Below are 24,780 nucleotides of genomic sequence, written 5' to 3'. Positions count from 1 at the left end.
GCATTCAGTTGATATAGGATAGAGATTTGCAATTCTTATTGTACAGGAATTAAGGAAATTATACGTGGTTATAGCTTTGAAGGCTCTTGGTCTGTATTAACCTAAATTCCTATTCCAGTACTGAAAGGATTGGTGTGAGGGGTAAAAAGTAATATAGATACTACAGCTATTATTGGTAGAAAAGTTGTTTTATATATTCAAATGGTCATTTTACTTTTACATTATTGACTGATGGAAATATGGTTAGAGATGTAGAATATTTAAGTTGTATGCAGAAATGCAGGCTACGTAGTGCTACGGTGGCTAATAGTGTAGGTAACATAACGTGCTTATTTTTGTTATTTCTTGAATAGCTACTCTTTTGGGTACAAATTCTGATAGTGGCAGGATGCCTGCTACTGGTAACAGAATGGTGAGGATAAGGCTTGTAATGATGGGTGTTTTGTTTCAAGTGTGTGACAATGATAATGCAGTGGTGGCTGAGCTGTGAATGAGCAATGTGAATATAGTTAGTGTTGTTATAACGTAAATCAGTAGGTTTAGGGTTGGTAGAGTCGCATTATATGATGGCTGTTACCCATCCCATGTGAGTGACTGATGAATAAGCTCTGATATCTTGTCGCTGGGTTTCATTCAGGCTGCTTCATCGTTCAGTCATGACTGACAGTGTGGGGAGGATTAGTAGTGAGTTTAGGTTAATGGATGGTGTGACTTGGTTCAATGTGGATAATGGTGCAAGTTTGGGTTTTACTAGTAGAATCAACCCTGCTGTTAGTGAAATGCCCTGTGTGACTGTAAGTGCTCAGAAGTAGAATGGGGATGGTCCTAATTTATGACTAGAACTATTGTTATGATTATTGATGCTGTTGGATTAAAGATGTTTACAGCAGTTCATTGACCAGAATATGGTAGGCTATTTATAAGTAATACTGATCTGATGGCCTGTGTTAAGAAATGTTTAGCTGATGCTTCTATGGCTCGTGAGTTAAAGTTTTTTATTAGAATAGGGATGACAGCTAATGTATTTCGAATCCAGTTCAAATAAGTAATCAGTATGAACTAGTTATTACAACTACGGTCCCTGAAATAATGGTTATTAAGATAATGATAAAGATAATGGGATTTATTGGTAAAGGAAGGCTATAAACCAATATTTTCAAGGTATGGGTCCAATGGCTTATGCAGTTGACCTTACTATAGAATATAGTGAAATGTGGTGGCAGGAAGAATTTTGAATTCTTAAGGGTAGGTTCAATTCCTATAATTCTAGAAACAAGAGAATTTAAACTTCTATTATTTACTCTGTCAAAGTGACTCTTATCAGACATACTTCTTATGTTTGTAGAGGGATGTTTGATTTTATGTTCAGTAGTGAAATATATCATATACACGAGGTTAGTGTTGGTTATAGAAAATTTTTTCAAAGTAGATGTATGATTTAGGGGTTGAGAATCATGGGTGTTAATAGTAGTGTTTTGATAATAAAATTCATTGTGTATAGTTCTGGTGTATGGGGATCATGGAATGCTCCTAGAAATAGGACTGTTGTGAAAATGTTTATTATGATGGATGTTGGCATATTCTGATAGGAAAAATATAATGAATGAGCCTGTTGCATAGTCTATGTTAAAGGCAGATAAAAGTTCTAATTCTCCTTCTGTTATATCAAAGGGATTCAATTAGTTTCTGTAAGATAAATACAATTTATTCTGAAATAAATTATATTATGGCTAGAGGTCATGATGGTGTAAAAATTAACCATAGATGTTTTTGTGTTGTGATGCAAGTTGAGAGGGTAAAAGATCTATTTACTAAAAGGACTGATAAAAGGATAATTTGTAGTGTTACTTCACATCATACTGTTTGTGCCACTGCTCCTAGGGATCCAATTAGAGCATATTTTGAATAATAAGCTCATCCACCTCACAGAATAGAACAGATGGCTAGGCTTGACACAGCTAGTAAGAATACCCCTAGATTTTTGTTGATGAGAGGATAACGTATAGGTAGAGGGATTCATATGGCTAAGGCTAAGGTTAGAGTTAAGACGATACAATAATAAATATGGCGATAGATGATGTATCAAGTAGCTGGTCATAGCCATTCTTTAATGAACAGTTTGATTGCATTGGCAGTGGGATATACTACACCATATGGTCCAATAATATTTGGTCCTTTTTGAAGTTACATGAGACCGAAAACTTTCTTCAGGTAATATGAGAAATGCCACAGCTAGAAGAATTGGGCCAATGAGTATTAAGACGTCAGTTATAAACATTTAGTTAGGGAGAGGAATTGAACCATGGTTATAAAGGTTTAAGTTTTATGAAGATCCCTAAAAAATCCTGGTTTTGGGTAGTACATTTATGAAATAATTAAGTTAATATTATATCATTAATAGATTTTAAGACATTTTTGTAAAGTAGAGCTTGTTTCTCTTGTCCTTTCCTACTAGAAGAAATATATAATAGAAACTAATCTGGATTTACTCCAGTCTGAACGGAAACTTTGTAGGTAGCTGGGCAGAGATGGTCTATGCTTTCCTGATGCTACTGTGAGTTGCCTATTAAAACAATTTGGGAGAGGCAGAATTAAATAGTATAACTTGTTAAAATTAATGTTATATTTATTTATATTGCTTTACAATAATTTATAAGTTTATAATAAACCATGACAAATAATATAAGTAAACTTTACTTATAATAAGGTAATAAATTCATAGTGATAGAGTATATGCTTTCTTTTTTTATTTGAATGATTTTCACCAATAGACAGCTTTAATGAAAATATTTTACTAATAGAATGCTGAAGTCTTTTCATGAGATGTAAGTAAACTTCAGGTTATTTAGGTGGAAAGAACCTTTAATATAATGAATTAAATGCAGTTATTCATATAAATGAACACTTTTTCTATTGTCTGTACTCAATTCTTCCTGAGATGACTGTGTTAGTATCTTGATTAATTTAGTAAGTCTTTTATCTAGTTAATTCTATGGTTACCATGGTACTATATACTTTTCCATTTCTCTGCCTAATAATCCTCTATTTAGAGGTATTTATTTTATTTTTTTAACATAATTAAGATTTATACAATTTTCACAAAATAGGATACAAATTCTATTCAAGTTCCCATAGACTATAAATTAGGAGACGCTGGAACATATCCAAGGACCTAAAATAAGGTGCAAAAGTTTCATGGTTTAAAGGTATTGAAATCATACAGAGTCTGTTCTCTTATCACAGTGGAATTATGTTAGAAATCATGTTCTCTTAACACAGTGGAATTATGTTAGAAATCAATATCAAAAGATATATGAAAATAAGGCATATATTTTCAAGAGCAATGTGACATTTACCAAGAGAGACCTTTGACTTAGCCATTGAAAGCCTCAATAAAGTTAGAAGGCTAAAAGACCGCAAAAGGTGACTGCAGAGAGGAAAGCATACAAATGAGGATTTAACATTAAAATTAGAAATTCATATCAAAGATACTTTACAAACCCCATCTATTTGGAAATTAAATGTCCACTTTGAAATGATGGATGTATCCAAGAAGCCATACAAGGAAAATAAGAAAATATTTTAACAGAATAAAGATGAAAAGAGAATTTACCAGAATTTGTTGCATGGAGCAACTAAATACAATGTGGAGTCTTGAATAAAGTATGAAAACAAATAATGGACAGTAGCATCACATTTTGTGAGATTTGAACGTAATCTGTACTTTATTTAATAATACTGTATGTGTGTGCGTTCAGTTGCTTCAGACGTGTCTGACTCTTTGCAACCCTATGAGCTGTAGCCTGCCAGGCTCTTCTGTCCATGAGAATCTCCAAGCAAAAAAATTGGAGTGGGTTACCATGCCCTCCTCCAGGGGATCTTTCCAACCCAGGGATAGAACCTGGTCTCCTGTGTCTCCTGCAATGCAGGAAGATTCTTTACGCTAAGCCACCAGTGAAGCCCATTAATAGTACTGTATCACATGTTAATTTCCTGTTTTGTTTTTTTTTTAACACAACATAGTATTTCTTTATATTCTCAGAACTGGATTGAAATTTCAAGCCTCATTCAAATTTTTTTTAAAAGAAAATCACTAAGGTACTTTCTAGTCTTTTAGTAGTAATATCAGATGCCAAAATACATGGAACTATATAAAAATTTTGAGTGAATATAAATTAGAAATCTAGCATTCTATTCAGACTAAGTCAAACAAGTGGAATCAAAATGTCACAAATTTTTTAGCTAGGCAAAAATTCCTAAGTTTTCTACTACATATATTATACTATATAAGTATATGCCTTTTGATGACAGGATATACAATAAATATTAATTAGTTCAAAATAATATAAAATCTTAACAATGAGTTTTAAAGGATATATCAATATGCTTACTGATTTTCCTTTGCTATTTGTATTTTTCTGTCCACAGGCTTTATCTTGCACTAACTTATCTGAAAAAGAATGAAAAAAATAATATAAAGTCAGCCCTTGTGGCATTTGACAAACAAGTTATTCAGACACGTCTCTAGTGACTGTGTAGCACAACAGTTAAGGCAACAGGCTCTAAGCCAGACTGCCTAGACTCAGTCTCTGCAACTAACCAACCACCTAAATTTGGACATGTTATCCTGCTTCTCTCTTTCTCAGTTTCCTCATCTGGCAAGGGTGACGATCCTATCTCACAGGGTTGTGTCATGTACAGGCTAAAGCATCTAACACTGTGTCTGGGACATAACAAGCACAAATGAATGTAAGTTTTGCTGTTAATTTTACCATCTTTGTTGTTGTTCAGTTGCTAAGTGGTGTCCGACTCTTTGAAACCACACAGACTGCCCCGCACCAGGCTTCCCTGTCTTTTACTGTCTCCCAGAGTTTGCTCAGATTCACGTCCATTGAGTTGGTGATGATATCTAACCATCTTATCCTCTGCTGCCCACTTTTCCTTTTGCCTTCAGTCTTTCCCAGCATCAGGGTCTTTTCCAATGAGTCAGTTCTTTGCATCAGGTGGCCCAAGTATTGGAGCCTCAGCATCAGTCCTTCCAATAAGGGTTTTTTCCTTTAGGATTGACTGGTTTGATCTCCCTGCAATCCAAGGGACTGTCAAGGGTCTTCTTCAGCACAATTCAAAAGCATCAATTCTTCAGTGCTCAGCCTTCTTTATGGTCCAACTCTCACATCCGTACATGACTACAGGAAAACCATAGTTTTGACTAGATGCACCTCTGTTGGCAACGCGATGTCTCTGCTTTTTAATATACTGTCTAGGATTGTCACAGCTTTCCTTTCAAGGAGCAAGCATCTTTTCATTTCATGCCTGCAGTTACCATCTGCAATGATTTTGGAGCCCAAGAAAATAAAATCTGTCACTGTTTCTTCTTTCTCCCCTTCTATTTGCCAGAAAGTGATGGGACTGGATGTCATGATCTTCATTTTATGAATGTTGAGTTTCAAGCCAGCTTTTTCACTCTCCTCTTTCACCCTCAAGAGGCTCTTTAGTTCTTCTTCACTTTCTGCCATTAGAGTGATGTATCATCTGCATATCTGAGGTTGCTGATATTTCTCCCAGCAATCTTGATTCCAGGTTGAGATTCATCCAGTCTGGCATTTCACACAATGTACTCTGCTTATAAGTTAAATAAACAGGGTGACAATATACAGCCTTGTTGTACTCCTTTACCAGTTTTGAACCAGTCAGTTGTTCTATGTCCAGTTCTAATTGTTGCTTCTTGACTCCACATACAGGTTTCTCAGAAGACAGGTAAGCTGGTCTGGTATTCCAGTCTCTTTAAGAATTTTCCAGTTTGTTGTGATCCACAGAGTCAAAGGCTTTAGTGTAGTCAATGAAGCAGAAGTAGTTTATCTGGAATTCCCTTGCTTTCTCTACGATCCAACAGATGTTGGCAATTTGATCTCTGGTTCCTCTGCCTTTTCTAACCCCCATTTATACACCTGGAATTTCTCACTTCATGTACTTCTGAAGCCTAGCTTGAAGGATTTTGAGCATAACCTTACTAACATGTAAAATGAACACAATTGTAGAGCAGCTTGAACATTCTCCGGCACTGCCCTTCTTCGGGACTGGAATGAAAACTGACCATTACTCCTATTCTAGCCCCTGACACACTGCACCCTTAGGTTTGTCATTTAGTGACTCTACTAATTTGAATAGTATTGTTAAAACGCATACACTAAGTTATTAAAGTTAAATGTCAACATGCACTGTACCTGCACTGTACTTTAAGTACATAAAAGATTGTCTTTTAGTCACATTGTAGTCAATATATTGAATACTTCCACTTTTCTGATGAGATCGGGCGCATTCAGGGTGGTATGGCCATAGACAACTTCTACTTTTCTGGCTCTTAATGCCAGTTCAAAAAATGAAGTAAAAACTAAAAAAAAATAATCACCATACTCTAGGTGATTCTGAATATTTTTGTGGCTGTTAAAGATTATGCACCTTATCACATATGTGCTTGCTGCTGCTAAGTCACTTCAGTCGTGTCCGACTCTGTGCGACCCACAGACAGCAGCCCACCAGGCTCCCCTGTCCCTGGGATTCTCCAGGCAAGAACACTGGAGTGGGTTGCTATTTCCTTCTCCAATGCATGAAAGTGAAAAGTGAAAGTGAAGTTGCTCAGTTGTGTCTGACTCTTAGCGACCCCATGGACTGCAGCTTACCAGGCTCCTCGGTCCATGGGATTTTCCAGGCAAGCGTACTGGAGTGGGGTGCCATCGCCTTCTCCCCATATGTGCTTGACAATATTTAAAGGATCACTTTTACTAATCCTTCTTGTAGCCTCATTTTAGCCTATCCTCTGGCAGTCATTTGGGTGATCTTCCATCATACATTTGCTATACATACCCAATTCTGTAAAGCTGTGTGGACACACACCCTACATTCTAGATATCTTTCATGAATAGGTCTGTATTTCCTCAATTCATGACACTAGAGAAGATTCTTACATAATAAACTTAAAGAGCTTATAAAAGCACGGGGTGAAACAATCATTCTCTTCAATGAATTGCAGTAGTATGCTGAAATATATGTACATACGTATCAGTAGCCAGAGGGTATCAATGAAAGCAGCTGCAAAGGAACTGGGCTAGCATATGTCTCCAATTTGCTTAAAGGTAATGATCATGCAAGGAATTTATTAACAAGAGTGCTATGGGAACCTTACTAAATAAACTCTTTTTTTTTTTTTATTTTTTTTAATTTTTTTATTAGTTGGAGGCTAATTACTTCACAACATTTCAGTGGGTTTTGTCATACATTGACATGAATCAGCCATAGATTTACACTTTAAATAAACTCTTTAATATATATTGCATTTTATATAATGTATCCATAGGAGAATTAGGTTAATTATATAAGACTAATCTACATAAATAAACTGAAAAGTGTAAAGCAAAGTATAATAAAATCATATAAAATATGTATTTAGGAATTGAATCATTTTTAAAAGAATCTAGTCACATATAAACTTAGGAATATAGACTGTTAGAAAAATTGGAGATTGAATAGTCTTAAAACCATCTTTCTCATTTTAAAAATGAGAAAAATCCAGAAAAGTTAACCTACTCAAGAGCAAACTGGAATGAACAATAAGAAAATAAGCCCTGTTTTTCTCCCTAAGCATTTACTTTTTAAAAGATATACCATAGATGCTCTTTCCAATTCTGTTTGTTCTTTTCAATTGACTTGGCACTGCTTATAAAGGCTCCTCACTCTTCAGAGGAGATTGGGCCACTGGCTTGTTTCACAGACTTCTGTTCCAGAATTGTCAAATGACTCAGCCATTCAATGCCTCAGTTGCTTCATCTATAAAACTAGGATAATAATGTCAACCTAACAAGGTTGTATGAAGACTAAATAAATTAATATATATGAAATGTCTACAAAGTTATGAAGATTATAAGGCAATATAAGGCAACTGCAAGGGGGTGGTATCTAGTTCCACTCTTTCACTTTTAAAAAGGAAAAAAAATCAAGGCTTTTATAAGATAAATGGTTGCCTAAGTTTCAGAGCAGATGGTGACTGCAGCCATGAAATTAAAAGATGCTTGCTCCTTGGAAGAAAAGCTATGACCAAGTTAGACAGCATATTAAAAAGCAGAGACATTACTTTGCCAACAAAGGTCCATCTAGTCAAAGCTATGGTTTTCTTCCAGTAGTCATGTATGGATGTGAGAGTTGGACTATAAAGAAAGCTGAGTGCCAAAGAATTGATGCCTTTGAACTGTGGTGTTGGAGAAGACTCTCGAGAGTCCCTTGGACAGCAAGAAGATCAAACCAGGCCATCCTAAATGAAATCAGTCCTGAATATTCATTGGAAGGACTGATGCTGAAGCTGAAGCTCCAATTCTTTGGCCACCTGATGCGAAGAGCTGACTCATTGGAAAAGGCCCTGATGCTGGGAGAGATTGAAGGCAGGAGGAGAAAGGGACGACAGAGGATGAGATGGTAGGATGGCATCATCGACTTGATGGACATGAGCTTGAGCAAGCTCCGGGAGTTGATGATGGACAGGGAAGCCTGGTGTGCTGCAGTCCATGAGGTCGCAAAGAGTCGGACATGACTGAGCGCCTGAACTGAACTGAAGTTCCATAGCTAATCAGTGGCAAGGCAGGGGTAAGATCAGTGTACCCCCTCATCAATATTTTCTATTACTTGATACACTATTTCACCCTTTGAAGAAATAGTTGGAAGTATTAATAATAAAATAAGGAGCTTGCTTTGCTGTTCTATCAGATTTACTCCAAAAGTAATTTAATGATTAGAATATCCCAAAGGATATTACAATGAAAGTTCTGGAGAAATCACATTATGGGTTTCCAAATATCCTAATCGTCCAGGATGTTTTAATTACTCCTGAATGTTATTCCAAATGGTCACTTTTTCTTCTAGGATAAATAATAATTTAGGTGTACTTTAAAATTTTCCTGACATTTAAAGTATTCCAGACACTGACATACTATGTTCTAAAATAGTTTCCTGTACCACAATATATGTTCTTAGAATTGTTATTATTGTGTAGAACGTATATACACATACATATACATATGTATTCATATGGATAAATACAAAAACATATATGGCTAAAACATTAATTTTTAATAATTTTCATTTCACCACATCAACTACTCAGGTAAGTCAAATTTCCACTTCAGAAACTTTCTTCTAAAATTATACTTCTTAATCACAATTTCATCTGGTATTTTCCCTGTATTTTTTTAAATACATTTTTTCAGCTTCTATTTCTCTCTAAGTTCCTAATTGAAGAACAATCTCTACAACTCAAGGATGCTTTCATATTACAAAAAAAAATGTTTTTGCTTGCTCATCTTCTGTCAAGTGTTTGAGTTATATTCTTATTCTGTCTTCATTTTAATTAGATTTCTACAGTCTCCTCTGGATGGATATTCAGTTATTACACAGTCATAGAACTGCCCCAATTGTTAAATATTAAAACATTTCTGTTGTTATTGTTGCTCAGTTGCCAAGTTGTGTCTGACTCTTTGTGACCTCATGAACTGTAGCACACTAGGCTCCTCTGTTTTCCACTATTTCCCGGAGTTTGCTCAAATTCATGGCCATTGAGTCAGTGATGTTATCTAACCATCTCATTCTCTGCCACCCTCTCTCCTTTTGCCTTCAATCTCTCCCAGCATCAGGGTCTTTTTCAATGAGTCAGTTCTTCCCATCAGGTGGCCAAAGTATAGGAATTTCCCATTTCCTTCAACCCCAACACGGCACAGCAGGGGACTTGCAGACCTTTGATCCAACAGCATTGTCTAATCTCGTTGTTTCATGCTTATGCTGTACTGGTTGTTAAATATTTTGATTATTACCTTTGCGTTTACTGATATGTCAAGTATGTCTTCATAATGATATCACAGACCAATTCGTTGAATTAGAAAAACTTCTTCATTAGGTATATCTACATATAGCCAGAATGTTTGTAAACACAGATAAATGTAATAAATGGCTTAGCAATATTATAATGCATGCAAAATAAATACTATCTAGGATCTTTCGGCCATTTGTATTTTGTTTTGCTTGATTTCCCACTAATACTGTAATTCCATAGTTTTGTCATGTCAGTAATCACAAACATCATAGTGTAATTAATATTTTGAAGAAAGTTCTTGATAATAATTGCTTTACATGAGTTTATGTTCTCAATTTCACTAAATATTTGAAAATTACAAGTATATATACACATAATAACTTACCTAAACCAGAAGGTCTATTTAAATTTTCCTTTGTGCAATAGTAACAAGGTGAACTCTGAAGTAAAAACAGACCAGAGAAGGTGAATAGAAAAAATAAGTATCACTATAATTTTTAAACTCAGCATTATTGATAGCTACAAATAATAATAAAATGAGATCCAGTGTTACCATTTGGCTTTATCTTAAATACACAAAATAATTCATTGATAATTTAACCAGTACAATAGAGGTAGTGAGAGAACTTGAAACACGGTAATAATAGTTTTTTGAGGTAGGAAATGGCAAACATAACAAAAAGTACATGATACTACTTTGTATATCATTGACCTCTTTTTATTCCCCTAAGCCCCAGGAAACAAAAACAGTAACTTAAAATAAAAATGAGACTAGCATAAAATAAAGCACATATTAGAAGAGAATGCAAAAGTGATACCATAGAAAATGGTAGATTGCTCAAAGAATTAGTCCCTTCCTGAAACAAATATAATAAACTGTCAAAAGGCTGAAAGATCAACTAATTCAAACTTCATAATTTAATGCAAAACTTAAAGCAACCAGGGACTGGTTAATGAAGAATTAAGACATTCCTGGATCAACAAAAGTTAGAGGAGTTTGTCACTATTATTTCCTTGTTATAGGAAATGATAAGAGAGTCTCTCAGGATAAAAGGAAAAGACACTAGACAGTAACTCAAGCCTGTACTAACAGAGAACTCTGGAAAATGTATCTATGTAGGTAAATATAAAAGCCACCATTATCATATTTGTGGCTTGTAACTTCTAATATTTCCTACATGCTGGTGTACAACATTGTACTAGTTTAAGTATACATAATGCTTTTATATATATATAGAGAGAGAGAATGATTACATAATGTTTAGTTTACATCCATCACCACACACTTATAATTTTTTTCCTGTGAGGAGAACTTTTAAGATTTATTCTCTGCAACTTTCAAATATACTCGTTGAATTGTTAACCACAGTATACATCACAAACCAAGGACTTATTTATCTTATAACTGGGAAGTTTGTACTTTCTGACCACCTTCACCCATTTGACCCACCTCCCAAAATGCACCTCTGGCAACCACCAATCTGTGGTATCAGAAATAAAATACTTATGAACAAATTTAATCAAGGAGGTAAAAGACCTTTACACTGAAAACTATAAGACACTGAAAGAAAGAAATTGACAAAGATACAAATAAATGGAAAGATAGCCAATGTTCATGGATTGAAAAATCACTATGGCTAAAATGTCCGAATAACCAAAGAGATCTATGGAGTCAATTAAATCCCTGTACATTCCAATGACATTTTTCAGAAAAACAGAAGAAAAAAAAAATCCTAAAGTAATGTATGAATTCCAAAGGACCCTGAACAGCCAAGGCAATCTTGAGAAAGAAGAATAAAGTTGGAGGTCTCACAATTTCTGATTTTGAACTGTATTACAAAGCTATATTGTAAGCAAAACAGTACGGTACTGGCATAAACACAGACCAATAAGACAGAATAGAGAGCCCAGAAGTAAACTGCCACATATCTGGCCAACTAATATTTGATAGGATAACCACAAAGTCTCAATGGGTAAAGTACAGTCTCCTCAATAAATGGAGTTGGGAAAACTGGATATCTCCATGCAAAAGAATAAAATTGAACACCTATCTGATATCACTCACAAAAAAATAGCTCAAAATGGATTAAAGGTTAAAATATAAGATTTGAAAACATAACACTCTTAAAAGAAAACTTAGGGGAAAAAACTCCTTGAATTGATCTTGGCAATGATTTTTTTTTTTATATGACACCAGAAGCAAAGGTAATAAAATAAAAAAATAAACAAGTGAGGCTAAGTTAAACTGAAAGCTCCTGCACAGTAGAGAAACAGTCAACAAATGAAAAGGCAATCTAGTAATGGGAGAAAATATCTGCAAACTGTATATCTCTAAAGGGGCTAATAGTCAAACAGTATAAAGAACTTATACAACTCAATAGCAAACAAACAAATAACCAGATTTTAAAAGGGGGCAAAGGAAGATGGTGGAGTAGAAGGACATGCATGCCTCTCCTCTTGAGAAAGCACCAAAACTGCAACTAGCTGTTGAACATTGACAGGAGAATACTGGAACCCACCAAAAAAAGATATCTCACATCCAAATACAAAGAAGAAGCCACAGTGAGATGGTAGGAGGGGCACAATCATGATAAAATCAAATCCCATACCCACCAGGTGGGTGGTCCACAAACTAGAGAACAGAAATAGCAAAGTTCTCCCACTATTGTAAAAGTTCTGAACCCCACGTCAAGCTTCTCAGCCTGGGGATCCAACAAAAAGAACTGGGAATCCGCAGGGAATCTGAACTTTAAGGCCAGCAGGATTTGATTACAGGACTTCCACAGGACTGGGGAGAAACTGAGACTCCAACCTTGGAGGGCACAAACAAAATGTTGTGTGCGCCAAGACCAGAGGAAGGAAGCAGTGACCCCACAGGAGACTGAACCAAAACTGAACCACAACCTGCGAGTGCTGGAGGGGCTCCTGTGCAGGTGTGCATTGGCAGGGGCTCACTCCAGGGACAGGGGCCCTGGCAGCAGCAGTCCCGGAACGTCCCCTTTGGTGAAAGCCCTCTTGGAGGTCACCATCAACCCTACCAGAGAGCCAGTAGACCCCATGGCTGGGTTGCCTCAGGCCAAACAACTAACAAGATTGGCCCTGCCAACCAGAGCAAGACCCAATTTTTCCCACCACCAGTCCCTCCCACTGGGAAGCTTACAAAAGCCTCTTAGCCGGAAACCACAATCCCATAGTGGCTAGAACAAAAACCACATTACAGAAAGTTAACCAGGATGCTGCTGCTGTTGTTCAGTTGCTCAATCATGTCCGACTCTTTGTGATCCCGTGGACTGCAGCACGCGAGGCTTCCCTGTCCTTCACCATCTCCTGGAGCTTGCTCAAACTCATGTCCATTGAGTCAGTGATGCCATCCAACCATCTCATCCTCTGTCATCCCTTCCTCCTGCCTTCAATCTTTGTCCAGCATGAGGGTCTTTTCAGGATGAAAAAGCAGACAGCTATGTCCCAGATGTTGGGAAAAGATAAAACCCCAGAAAAACAACTAAATGAAGTAGAGATAGGCAACCTTCCAGAAAAAGAACTGAGAACAATGATAGTGAAGATGATCCAGGATCTCAGGAAAACAATGGAAAAGATGCAAAAAATGTTTACTACAGACCTGCTTTTGAACTGTGGCGTTGGGAAGACTCTTGAGAGTCCCTTGGACTGCAAGGAGATCCAACCAGTCCATCCTAAAGGAGATCAGTCCTGGGTGTTCATTGGAAGGACTGATGTTGAAGCTGAAACTCCAGTACTTTGGCCACCTGATGCGAAGAGCTGACTCATTGGAAAAGACCCTGATGCTGGGAAAGATTGAGGGCAGGAGGAGAAGGTGATGACAGAGGATGAGATGGTTGGATGGCATCACCAACTCAATGGACATGGGTTTGGGTGGACTCCGGGAGTTGGTGATAGACAGGGAGGCCTGGTGTGCTGCGGTTCATGGGGTCGCAAAGAGCCAGACATGACTGAGCAACTGAACTGAACTGAACTGAACTAGAAGAACTAAAGAACAAACAAACATAGGTGAGTAATACACTAGAAGGAATCAATAGCAGAATAACTGAGGCAGAAGAACGGATAAATGATCTGGAGGGCAGAAAGGTGGAAATCACTGCTGCAGAACAGAAAATAGAAAAAAGACTGAAAAGAAATGAAGACAGCCCAAGAGATCTCTGGGACAACATTAAATGCACCAACATTTGCATTATAGGGGTCCCAGAAGGAGAAGAAAGAGAGGAAGAATGTGAGAAAATATTTGAAGAGATAATAGCTGAAAACTTCCCTAACATGGGAAAGGACATACTCAACCAAGTCCAGAAAGCACAGAGAGTTCCAGGCAGGAAAAATTCAAGGAGGAACATACTGAGACACACGGTAATCAAACTGACAAAAATTAAAGACACAAATAAAAATATTAAAAGCAGCAAGGGAAAAACAACAGCATACAAGGAAAATATCATCAGGTTATCAACTGATTTCTCAACAGAAACTCAAGCCAGAAGGAAATGACATGATACATTTAAAGTGATGAAAAGGAAGAAATTTACAACCAAGAATACTCTACCCAGCAGGACTCTCACTCAGATTTGAGGGAGAAATCAAACATTTTCCAGACAAGCAAAAGTTAGGAGATTTCAGCAGATATTGCCTTTTCTCTCCAAAGCTCCAGATATGTTTCTAATGAGCAGCTATGTTTAAAAATCACTGGACTATATGATGATCTTTTACTTTTATCCAGTTTGTTTCACTTTTTCTATTTCATATTCAGTGCTCCCATTTCATTTAGTTTATGTTTTCCAACTTCTCCATCTCTTCTTTTTTCTTTTTGATGTTCTTTATCAAGTCTTTATCAAGCATATTAGAAAAGTTTTTGCATACATATATATATATATATAAATAGTATGTATAATATATATATATTAGAAAACTTATCAACTTTTGCCTAACTAAAAAATTTATGACATTTTGATTCCACTTGTTTGACTAGTATGAATAGAATGCTAGAGTTCTAATTTAAAAAATTAGATATGCAACAAGCAACAGAGGTTTACTATATATCACAGGGAACTATAGTCAGTATCTTGTAATAACATATAATGGAAAATAATCTGAAAAACAACATATATGTGTGTGTAATATATATACATATATATATATAATATATATGTGTATAAAACTGAATCACCTTGCTATACATCTGCAACATTGTTAGTCAACTATATTTCAATAAAATATATATTAAGAAAAAAAATAAAAGGGGGAAAAGGACCTGAATAGACATTCTTTCAAAGAACACATCCACGGTCAACAGGGGAAGTGTTCCAATCACTAATTTCATGCTCCAACATGAAAAAGTGCTCCAATTACTAACCATCATGGAAATGGAAATCAAAACCACGAGATCACCTCATAACTGTTCAGTTTAGTTCAGTCACTCAGCTGTGTCCAACTCTCTGCAGCCCCATGGACTGCAGCATGCTAGGCCTCCCTGTCTATCACCAACTCCCAGAGTGTACTCAAACTCATATCCATTGAGTTGGTGATGCCATCCAATCATCTCATCCTCTGTCATCCCCTTCTCCTCACGCGTTTAATCTTTCCCAGCATCAGGGTCTTTTCCAAGGAGTCAGCTCTTCACATCAGGTGGCCAAAGTATTGGAGTTTCAGCTTCAGCATCAGTCCTTCCAATGAATATTCAGGACTGATTTCCTTTAGCATGGACTGGTTGCATCTGCTTGCAGTCCAAGGGACTCTCAAGAGTTTCTTCAACACCACAGTTCAAAAGCATCAATTCTTCAGCGCTCAGCTTTCTTTATAGTCCAACTCTCACATCCATACATGACCACTGGAAAAACCATAGCCTTGACTAGATGGACCTTTGGTGGCAAAGTAATGTCTCTGCTTTTTAATATTCTGTCCAGGTTGGTCATAACTTTCCTTCCAAGGAGTAAGCGTCTTTTAATTTCATAGCTGCAGTCACCATCTGCAGTGATTTTGGAGCCCCCAAAATAAAGTCTGCCACTGTTTCTACTGTTTCCCCATCTATTTGCCATGAAGTGATGGGACCAGATGCCATGATCTTTGTTATCTGAAAGTTGAGCTTTAAGCCAACTTTTTCACTCTCCTCTTTCATTTTCATCAAGAGGCTCTTTAGTTCTTTGCTTTCTGCCATAAGGGTGGTGTCATCTGCATATCTGAGGTTATTGATATTTTTCCTGGCAATCTTGATTCCAGCTTGTGCTTCATCCAGCCCAGCATTTCTCATGATGTACTCTGCATATAAGTCAAATAAGCAGAGTGACAATAGACAGCCTTGACATACTCCTTTTCCTATTTGGGACCAATCTCTTGTTCCATGTCCAGTTCTAACTGTTGCTTCCTGACCTGCATACAGATTTGGGCACATCAGGTCCCCGGGACCCCACAGAGACTGAGACAGAACTGTGTTTCAGCATCTCCTGTGGAGGTCCGGGTCAGCAGTGGACTGCCACAGGAACAGGGGCTCTGGGTGCAGCAGACCTGGGTATGGCACAAGCCCTCTTGGAGGAGGTCGCCATTAACCCCACCATAGAGCTACCAGAACTTACACAGGACTGGGAAACAGACTCTTGGAGGGCACAAACAGAACCTTGTGCACCAGGACCCAGGAGAAAGGGGCAGTGACCTCACAAGAGACTGACCCAGACTTGCCTGTGAGGCTCTGGGGGTCTCCAGTGGAGGCGTGGGTTGGTGGTGGCCTGCTGCAGGGTTGGGGCACTGAGTGTAGCAGTACATGCGTGGGGTCTTTTGAAAGAGGTTGCCATTATCTTCATTACCTCCACCATAGTTTGGCCCCAGGTAAATCGCAGGGAGGGAACACAGCTCCATCCATCAACAGAAAATCGGGTTAAAGATTTACTGAGCATGTCCCTGCCCATCAGAACAAGACTCAGTTTCCCCCTCTGTCAGTCTCTCCCATCAGGAATCTTCCATAAGCCTCTTATCCTTCTCCATCAGAGAGCAGACAGACTGAAAACCACAATCTTAACTGTTAGACTGTCTCTCATTAAAAAGACAAGAGTTCACACATTTTTCAAGGAGGTAAAGAAAAGGGATTTCTTATGCAATGTTGGTGAGAATGTAAACTGATAACAACTACTATGAAAAACAGTATGGATGTTCCTCAAGAAATTAAAAGTAGAGTTATATGATCCAGCATTCCCACTGCTGGGCATATACCAGAGTTTAAAACAATATATCAAAGAAATATCTGCACTTTAATGTTCATTGCAGCATTATTTACAATAGCCAAGGTATGGAAACTACCTATATGTCTATAGAGAGATGAATGGGTGAAGATGTGGTATCTATCTCAAAAGAATATTATTCAACCACGAAAAATAAGGATATAATGCCACTTGCGACAACATGGATGAAATCTGAAGGCATATTGCTAAGTGAAATAAGTCAGATGGAGAAAATCTCATTTGTAGTGAAATCTTAAAAAAAAAAAAAAAAAAAAAGGCCAAACTTGTAGAAACAGAAAGTAGAATGGTAGTTACCAGCAGCTAGGGTTTAAGGGATAGGGAAATGCTGGTCAAAGGGTTTAAGACTGTAGTTATAAGATGGAAAATGTTCTAGAGTACAGCACATAAGTTCTGCACACAGCATAGTTACTATAGTTATTAACAGTAATATTGCATTTTATACTTCGCATTTGCTAAAAGAGTAAATCTTAAGTTTTCTCACTACACACACACGCAGGTAACTCTGGAAGGTGATGGGTATGTTAATTAACCCGGTGATGATAATGATTTCACAAGGTACCCTTATATCAAAGCATCACACTGTATACACGTTCTGCTGTGGTTAGTTGCTTAGTCATGTCCGACTCTGGACCCCATGGACGGTAGCCCACCAGGCTCCTCTGTCCATGGGGATTCTCCAGGCAAGAATAATGGAGTGGGTTGCCATGCCCTCTTCCAGGGGATCTTCCCAACACAGGGATCAAATGCAGGTCTCCCTCATTGCAGGCAGATTCTTTACCATCTGAGCCACCCAGGAAGCCTGTATACACATTAAATATATACAATTTTGTTTGTTAATGAAATCTCAGTAAACCTGGAGGAAAATATTATAATTCTTAATGGTGTAGTGATGAAAATATTCTAGATCTTCATATAGTGAAATATACATTATCAAAACTCATTGAACTGTCCATATAAAATTGGGTGTATTTCATGGTATGTAAATGTTATGGGTTGACTTTGTCTCTAAAAAAGATTTGAGACACAAAGTCCCTCAAAAAAGTTCAAAGCCCCAATAACTCAGAATGTACCCTTACTTGAAAATAGAGTTATTGCAAATATAGAGTTATTGCAAATATAATAAATTAAGATGAGGTCCTATCGAAATAGGCTGGAACCTTAATTTGACATTTCTGATATCTTCATAAAAGGAGAGACACATACAAGGAGAAAATGACCATGTGATGACAGAGGCAGAGAGTGGCATGATATGGTTATAAGCCAAGGAATACCAAAGATTACTGGCCAATACCAGAAGCTAGAAGCAGCAAGGAAGCATTCTCCCCTGTAGGTTTCAGAGAGAGCCAGACCTTGCTGACACCTTCATTTCAAACTTGTAGTCTCTGTAACTATGGGACAATAAATTTCAGTTGTTTTAAGGTACCTATTTGTTTGTGGATCACGACAAACTGCAAAGCTCTTAGAGAGATGGGAATACCAGACCATCTTACCTGTCTCCTGAGAAACCTGTATGTGGGTCAGAAAACAACAGTTAGAACACTGTATGGAATAACTGACTGGCTCAAGATCAAGAAAGGAGGATGACAGGGCTGTCTGCTGTCACCCTATTTGTTTAACCTATATGCTGAGTGCATCATGAGAAATGCCAGGCTGGATGAGTTACAGGCTGGAATCAAAACAGGTGGGGGAAACAACAACCTCAGATATGTGGATAATATCACTCTATTCACTAATACTACTCTGACAGAAAAGGAAGAGGAAGAGGAACTAAAGAACCTCTTGATGAGGGTAAAGGAGGAGAGTGAAAGAGCCGCCTTAAGACTAAATATTGAAAAAAACTAAGATCATGGCATCTGGCCCCATTACTTCATGGCAAATAGAGGGGCGGGGGGGAAGGTGGAAGTAGTGACAAATTTCCTCTTCTTGGGCTCCAAAATCACTGTGGACAGTGACTGCAGTCATGAAATCAGAAGACAGCTGCTTCTTGGCAGGAAAGATATGACACACCTAGACATTGTATTGAAAAGCAGAGACATTACTCTGCTGAAAAGGTCTGTATAATGAAGGCTATGATCTTCACGTGGTCACATACAGTTGTGAGAGCTGGACTGTAAAGAAGGCAGAATGCCAAAGAATTGATGCCATTGGACTGTGGTGCTAGAGAAGACTCCTGAAAGTCCTCTGGACAGCAAGGAGATGAAACCAGTCAATTTTAAGGGAGATCAACCTTGAATATTCACTGGAAGGATTCTGAACCTCCAGTATTTTGGTCATCTGAGGCAAACAGACTCATTGGAAAAGTCCCTGATGCTGGGAAAGATTGAGGACAGAAGGAGAAGAGGGCATCAAGGGATGAGATGGCTGGACGGCATCACTGATGCAATGAATGTGAACTTGAGCAAACTCCAGGAGATGGTGAGGGACAGGAAGGCCTGGCGAGCTACAGTCCATGCGGCTGCAAAGAGTTGGACGTGACTGCACAACTGAACAGCAACAACAATGGCATCCCTAGGAAATTGAGAGAAATTAATAAGTTATAATTAATAAAATCATAATTAGGAAATTATTATAGTAATACCTCAATAAAGTTTATAGAAAACAAAAGAAAAAGAAAAGTACCATAAGATTTCACTTTGATAAAATTAATAGTCCAAGAGTATCAACATGTTATTCAAGAAATATCTATAGGAAAACTCACACACTATAGGTAAGAGGTAAACTGGTACCACCATCTTAACATTGTACAGAAAGTGGTGACCAAAACCATCCCCAAGAAAAGAAATGCAAATAGGCAAAGTGGTTGTCTGAGGAGGCCTTACAAATAGCTGAGAAAAGAGAAGCAAAAGGCAAAGAGAAAGGGAAAGATATACACAACTGAATGCAGAGTACCAGAGAACAGCAAAGAGAGATAAGAAAGCTTTCTTAAGCAAACAATGCAAAGAAATAGAGGGAAACAATAGAATGGGAAAGACTAGAGATCTCTTCAAGAAAACTGGAGATACCAAGGGAATAGTTCATGAAAAGATGACAAGGATAAAGGACAGAAATGGCAAGGATATAACAGAAGCAGAAGAGATAAAGAAGAAGTGGCAAGAATACACAGAACAGCAATACAAAAAAGTCTTAATCACCCAGATAACCACGATGGTGTGGTCACTCACTTAGAGCCAGACATCCTCAAGTGTGAAGTCAAGTGGGCCTTTTAGGAAGCATTACTATGAACAAAGCTAGTGGAGGTGATGGAATTTCAGCTGAGCTATTTCAAATCGTAAAAGATGATGCTGTTAAACTGCTGCACTCAATATGCCAGCAAATTTGAAAAACTCAGCAGTGGCCAGGACTAGAAAAGTCCGTTTTCATTCCAATCCCAAAGAATGGCAATGCCAAAGAACATTCAAACTACCATACAACTGTGTTCATTTCACATGTGAGCAAGGTAATGCTCAAAGTCCTTTAAGCTAGGTTTCAACAGTATGTGAATTGAGAAATTCCAGATGTACAAGCTGGATTGAGAAAATGCAGAGGAACCAGAGATCAAATTGTCAACTAATTCTGGATCATCGAAAAAGCAAGGGAATCAAAAAAAAATCTATTTCTGCTTCAGTAACTACACTAAAGCCTTTGACTGTGTGGATCACAACAAACTGTGGAAAATTCTTCAAGAGATGGGAATACCAGACCACCTTACCTGTCTCCTGGGAACCCTGTATGCAGGTCAAGCAGCAACAGAATGGGACATGGAGCAACAAAGTAGTTCAAAATTTGGAAAGGAGTACGTCATGGCTGTATAGTGTCACTCTGCTTATCCAACTTATATGCAGAGTACCTCACACGAAATACTGGTTGGTTCACAAGCTGGAATCAAGATTGCTGGGATAAATATCAACAACCTCAGATATACATATGATGCTACTCTAATGGCAGAAAGTAAAGAGGAACTAAAGAGCCTCTTGATGAGGGTGAAAGAGGGGAGTGAAAAAGCTGTCTTAAAACTCAACATTTAAAAAAATGAAAATCATGACATCCAGTCTCATCATTTCCCGGCAAATAGAAGGGGGAAAAGTAGAAACAGTGACAGATTTTATTTTCTTGGGCTCCAAAATCACTGCAGATGGTGACTGCAGCCATGGAATTAAAAGACACTTGCTCCTTGGAAGAAAAGCTATGACACCCATAGACAGCATAAAAAAAGCAGAGACATTACTTCATCGACAAAGGTCAGACTAGTCAAAGCTATGGTTTTTGCAGTAGTCATGTACAGATATGAGAGTTGAACCATAAAGAAGGCTGAGCACTGAAGAATTGAAGCTTTTGAATTGGGGTGCTGCAGAAGACTCTTGAGAATCTCTTGGACAGCAAGGAGATCAAAACAGTCAATCCTAAAGGAAATCAACCCTGAATATTCACTGGAAGGACTGATGCTGAAGATGAAGCTCCAATACTTTGGCCACCTGATGCGAAGAGCCAACTCATTGGAAAAGACCCTGATGCTGGGAAAGATTGAAGGCAAAAGGAGAAGGGGGCAACAGAGGATGAGACAGTTGGATGGCATCACCGACTCAGTGGACATGACTCTGAGCAAACTCCAGGAGACAGAGGAGGGAGGACAGGGAGGTCTGGCATGCTGCAGTCAATGCAGTTGCAAAGAGTTGGACATGACTTAGTGTCTGAACAACAAGAACAACCATCTTGGTAAACAATGTGGCTAACTGGGTATATTATCTACTTAGGAATCAGCAATTTCAGCTTTATGTATACACCCCAGAGAGTTGCATGCCACAAAAATGCTTATATTAATAACAGCATGTTTTTAACAGATGACTGACTGAGCAAGCACACACACACACAATAAATTACATTCACACAACATTTAAATTGTATTCCAGTCAATTGACTATTTTATGGCAAGGAAAATTACTTAGCTACATCCATACAAAAATATGATTGAATCTCACAAATTTAATGTTAAAAATAATAAGCAATAACGTAATAAGTTTTTGCATAACTTTGTCATTTGGGAATGTAAAAATAACCAGTAAAACTACAAAGGAGGGAAATGTTATCACAATAGTCAAGACAGTGCTTCTCTCTGGAGAGAATGTAATGGGACTGTCATCAGGAAACAGCACGTGGTTGAGGGAGTACTTTTCATGTAACTGCACTGTTTTATTTCTTGACCTAGGTGGAGATTACAATGGTTGTTGCTTTATAATTACTTGTTAAAATGCTCACATTTTATGTATTTTCTGTATGTGTATTTCAGTATAAGACAAATATATTCTAAAGGGAGTGACAAAAAGTGTAATGGGTTCTTAGAAGAGATGAAGAACAAGTATTAGGACACTGACAGTACTAAGTTTAGAAGCAGCAGCAAGTTTAGGAAGTGGTTTTTTTTTTTTTTTCCTATTCAGGAAGGAGAGTGATTTAGTTGAGCTTAGGGAAATGTTTAGCAGTTGCTGAAAAGAGTTTTACTAATATTTCATTAAAACCCAGAAATCATTTCTTGAAGCTGCATTTGAACTACAGAAGCTTCCAGGTAAAATGGGAGAATAAGCCCTTGCATGACTATCTAATGAAACAAAATATATAAACTATGACGAGGTACCACCTCACACTAGTCAGAATGGCCATCGTTAAAGTGCCGACAAAGAACAAATGCTGGAGAGGATGTGGTAAAAAGGAAACCCTCCTACACTGTTGGTGGGAATGTAAATTGGTGTAGCCACTATGGAGAACAGTATGCGGGTTCCTTAAAAAAACTAAAAATAGAACTTACATTTGACACAGGAATCCCACTCCTGGACATATACCCAGAGGAAAAAATAATTCCAAAAGACACATGCACCCCCATGCTCACTACAGCACTATTTACAATAGCCAGGACACAGAAGCAACCTACATGTCCACCAACAGAGGAATGGATGCAGAAGATGTGGCACATATATACAATGGAATATCACTCAGCCATTAAAGGGAATGAAACCGTGCCATGTTCAGAGATGTGAATGGGCCTAAAGACTGTCAAACAGAGTGAAGTCAGTCAGAAAGAGAAAAATATTGCATATTAATGCATACACGTGGAATCGAGAAAAATGGAACAGATGAACCTATTTGCAAAGCAGAAATAGAGACACCGACAAAGAGAACAAATGTATGGAATCCAATGGGGCGAGGGGGAAGGTGGGATGAATTGGGAGATTGGTACTGACACTATAACGAGAACCTACTGTATAGTACTTCCCTGGTGGGAAGTGCTCTAGGGCTATATAGGACTTCCCTGGTGGCTCAGAGGTTACAGCGTCTGCCTCCAATGCGGGAGACCCAGGTTCGATCCCTGGGTCAGGAAGAGCCCCTGGAGAAGGGCATGGCAACCCACTCCGGTATTCTTGCCTGGAGAATCCCATGGACGGAGGAGAATGGTAGGCTACAGTCCACGGGGTCGCAAAGAGTCGGACACGACTGAGCGACTTCACTTGACTTCACTGTATAGCACAGAGAACTCTGCTCGGTGCTCTGTGGTGACCTAAATGGGAAGGAAACCCAAAAAAGAGGGGACATATGTACACACTCAGCTGATTCACTTTTCTGTACACCCGAAACTAACACAACACTGTACAGAAACTATACGCCAATAAAAATTTTTTTGAAAGAAAGAAATAACATACAACTTAAAAAAAATTTTTTTCCACTGAGATAACCTCTCAGGTTTTCCTTTGAATTTAGATTTTGCTATTGCTGTTATAATTGCAGCTGAATCTTATACCAACCCATAAGACTAGTTGGGCCCCACCATGATAGCCACCAAGCAGACGACCCACAAACTGCAGAAAAATTATACCAAAGAAATTCTCACACTGTTAAGAAAGTTCTAGGACCCACAACAGATTTTCCAACCTGGGGATCTGGCAAAGGGACTGAGAACCCCCAGGAATTTGACTTTGGAGGCCAGTGGGATTTCATTACAGAACCTGCACAGGACTAGGGAAACAGACTCTTGGGGGGCACAAACAAAATCTTATGTGCACCAGAGCCCAGGAGAAAGGAGCAATGTTCCCATAAGAGACTGAGCCAGACTTGCCTATAAGTGTCCAGGAGTCTCTGGTGAAGGTGTGGGTCAATAGTGGCCTACTGCAGGGTCAGGAGCACTGAATACAATCCTGTAGCCATAAGTCCTTTTGAAGAAGGTCACCATTACTGGCATTACTCCTGCAAAGTTTGGCCTCAGGTCAAACACCCACCCATCAACAGAAAATTGGATTAAAGATTTACTGAGCATAGCCTAGTAAACTAAGACTATGGCATCCGGTCCCATCACTTCATGGCAAACAGATGGGGAAACAGTGGAAACAGTGAGAGACCTTATTTTGGGGGGCTCCAAAATCACTGCAGATGGTGACTGCAGCCATGAAATTAAAAGACACCTACTCCTTGGAAGGAAAGTTATGACCAACCTAGATAGCATATCAAAAAACAGAGATATTACTTTGCCACCAAAGGTCCATCTAGTTAAGGCTATGGTTTTTCCAGTGGTCATGTATGGATGTGAGAGCTGGACTATAAAGAAAGCTGAGTGCTGAAGAATTGATGCTTTTAAACTGTAGTCTTGGAGAAGATTCTTGAGAGTCTCTTGGACTACAAGGAGATCCAACAAGTCCATCCTAAAGGAAATCAGTTCTG

The 24,780-nt window shown here is 38.2% G+C and overlaps 1 protein-coding gene across 1 annotated transcript in view; it reads right to left on the bottom strand.

Annotated features, from left to right (window-relative positions):
• The window catches only part of C2CD6 (C2 calcium dependent domain containing 6), a 137,977-nt gene that overhangs the window by 41,609 nt on the left and 71,588 nt on the right, over nt 1-24,780 (bottom strand). Inside the window, exons 14-15 of the mRNA XM_043445794.1 lie at nt 10,239-10,293; nt 4,392-4,450 (exon numbers count right to left, since the gene is read on the bottom strand). Of these exons, the coding sequence (XP_043301729.1) occupies nt 4,392-4,450; nt 10,239-10,293 (114 nt within the window). The remainder of the gene's footprint in view (nt 1-4,391; nt 4,451-10,238; nt 10,294-24,780) is intronic.

Source organism: Cervus canadensis, chromosome 24 (assembly GCF_019320065.1).
Source record: "Cervus canadensis isolate Bull #8, Minnesota chromosome 24, ASM1932006v1, whole genome shotgun sequence".
Classification (NCBI taxonomy): Eukaryota; Metazoa; Chordata; class Mammalia; order Artiodactyla; family Cervidae; genus Cervus; species Cervus canadensis.
The sequence above is the reverse complement of the archived record's forward strand: the minus strand, read 5'-3'. Positions and strand labels throughout refer to the sequence as shown.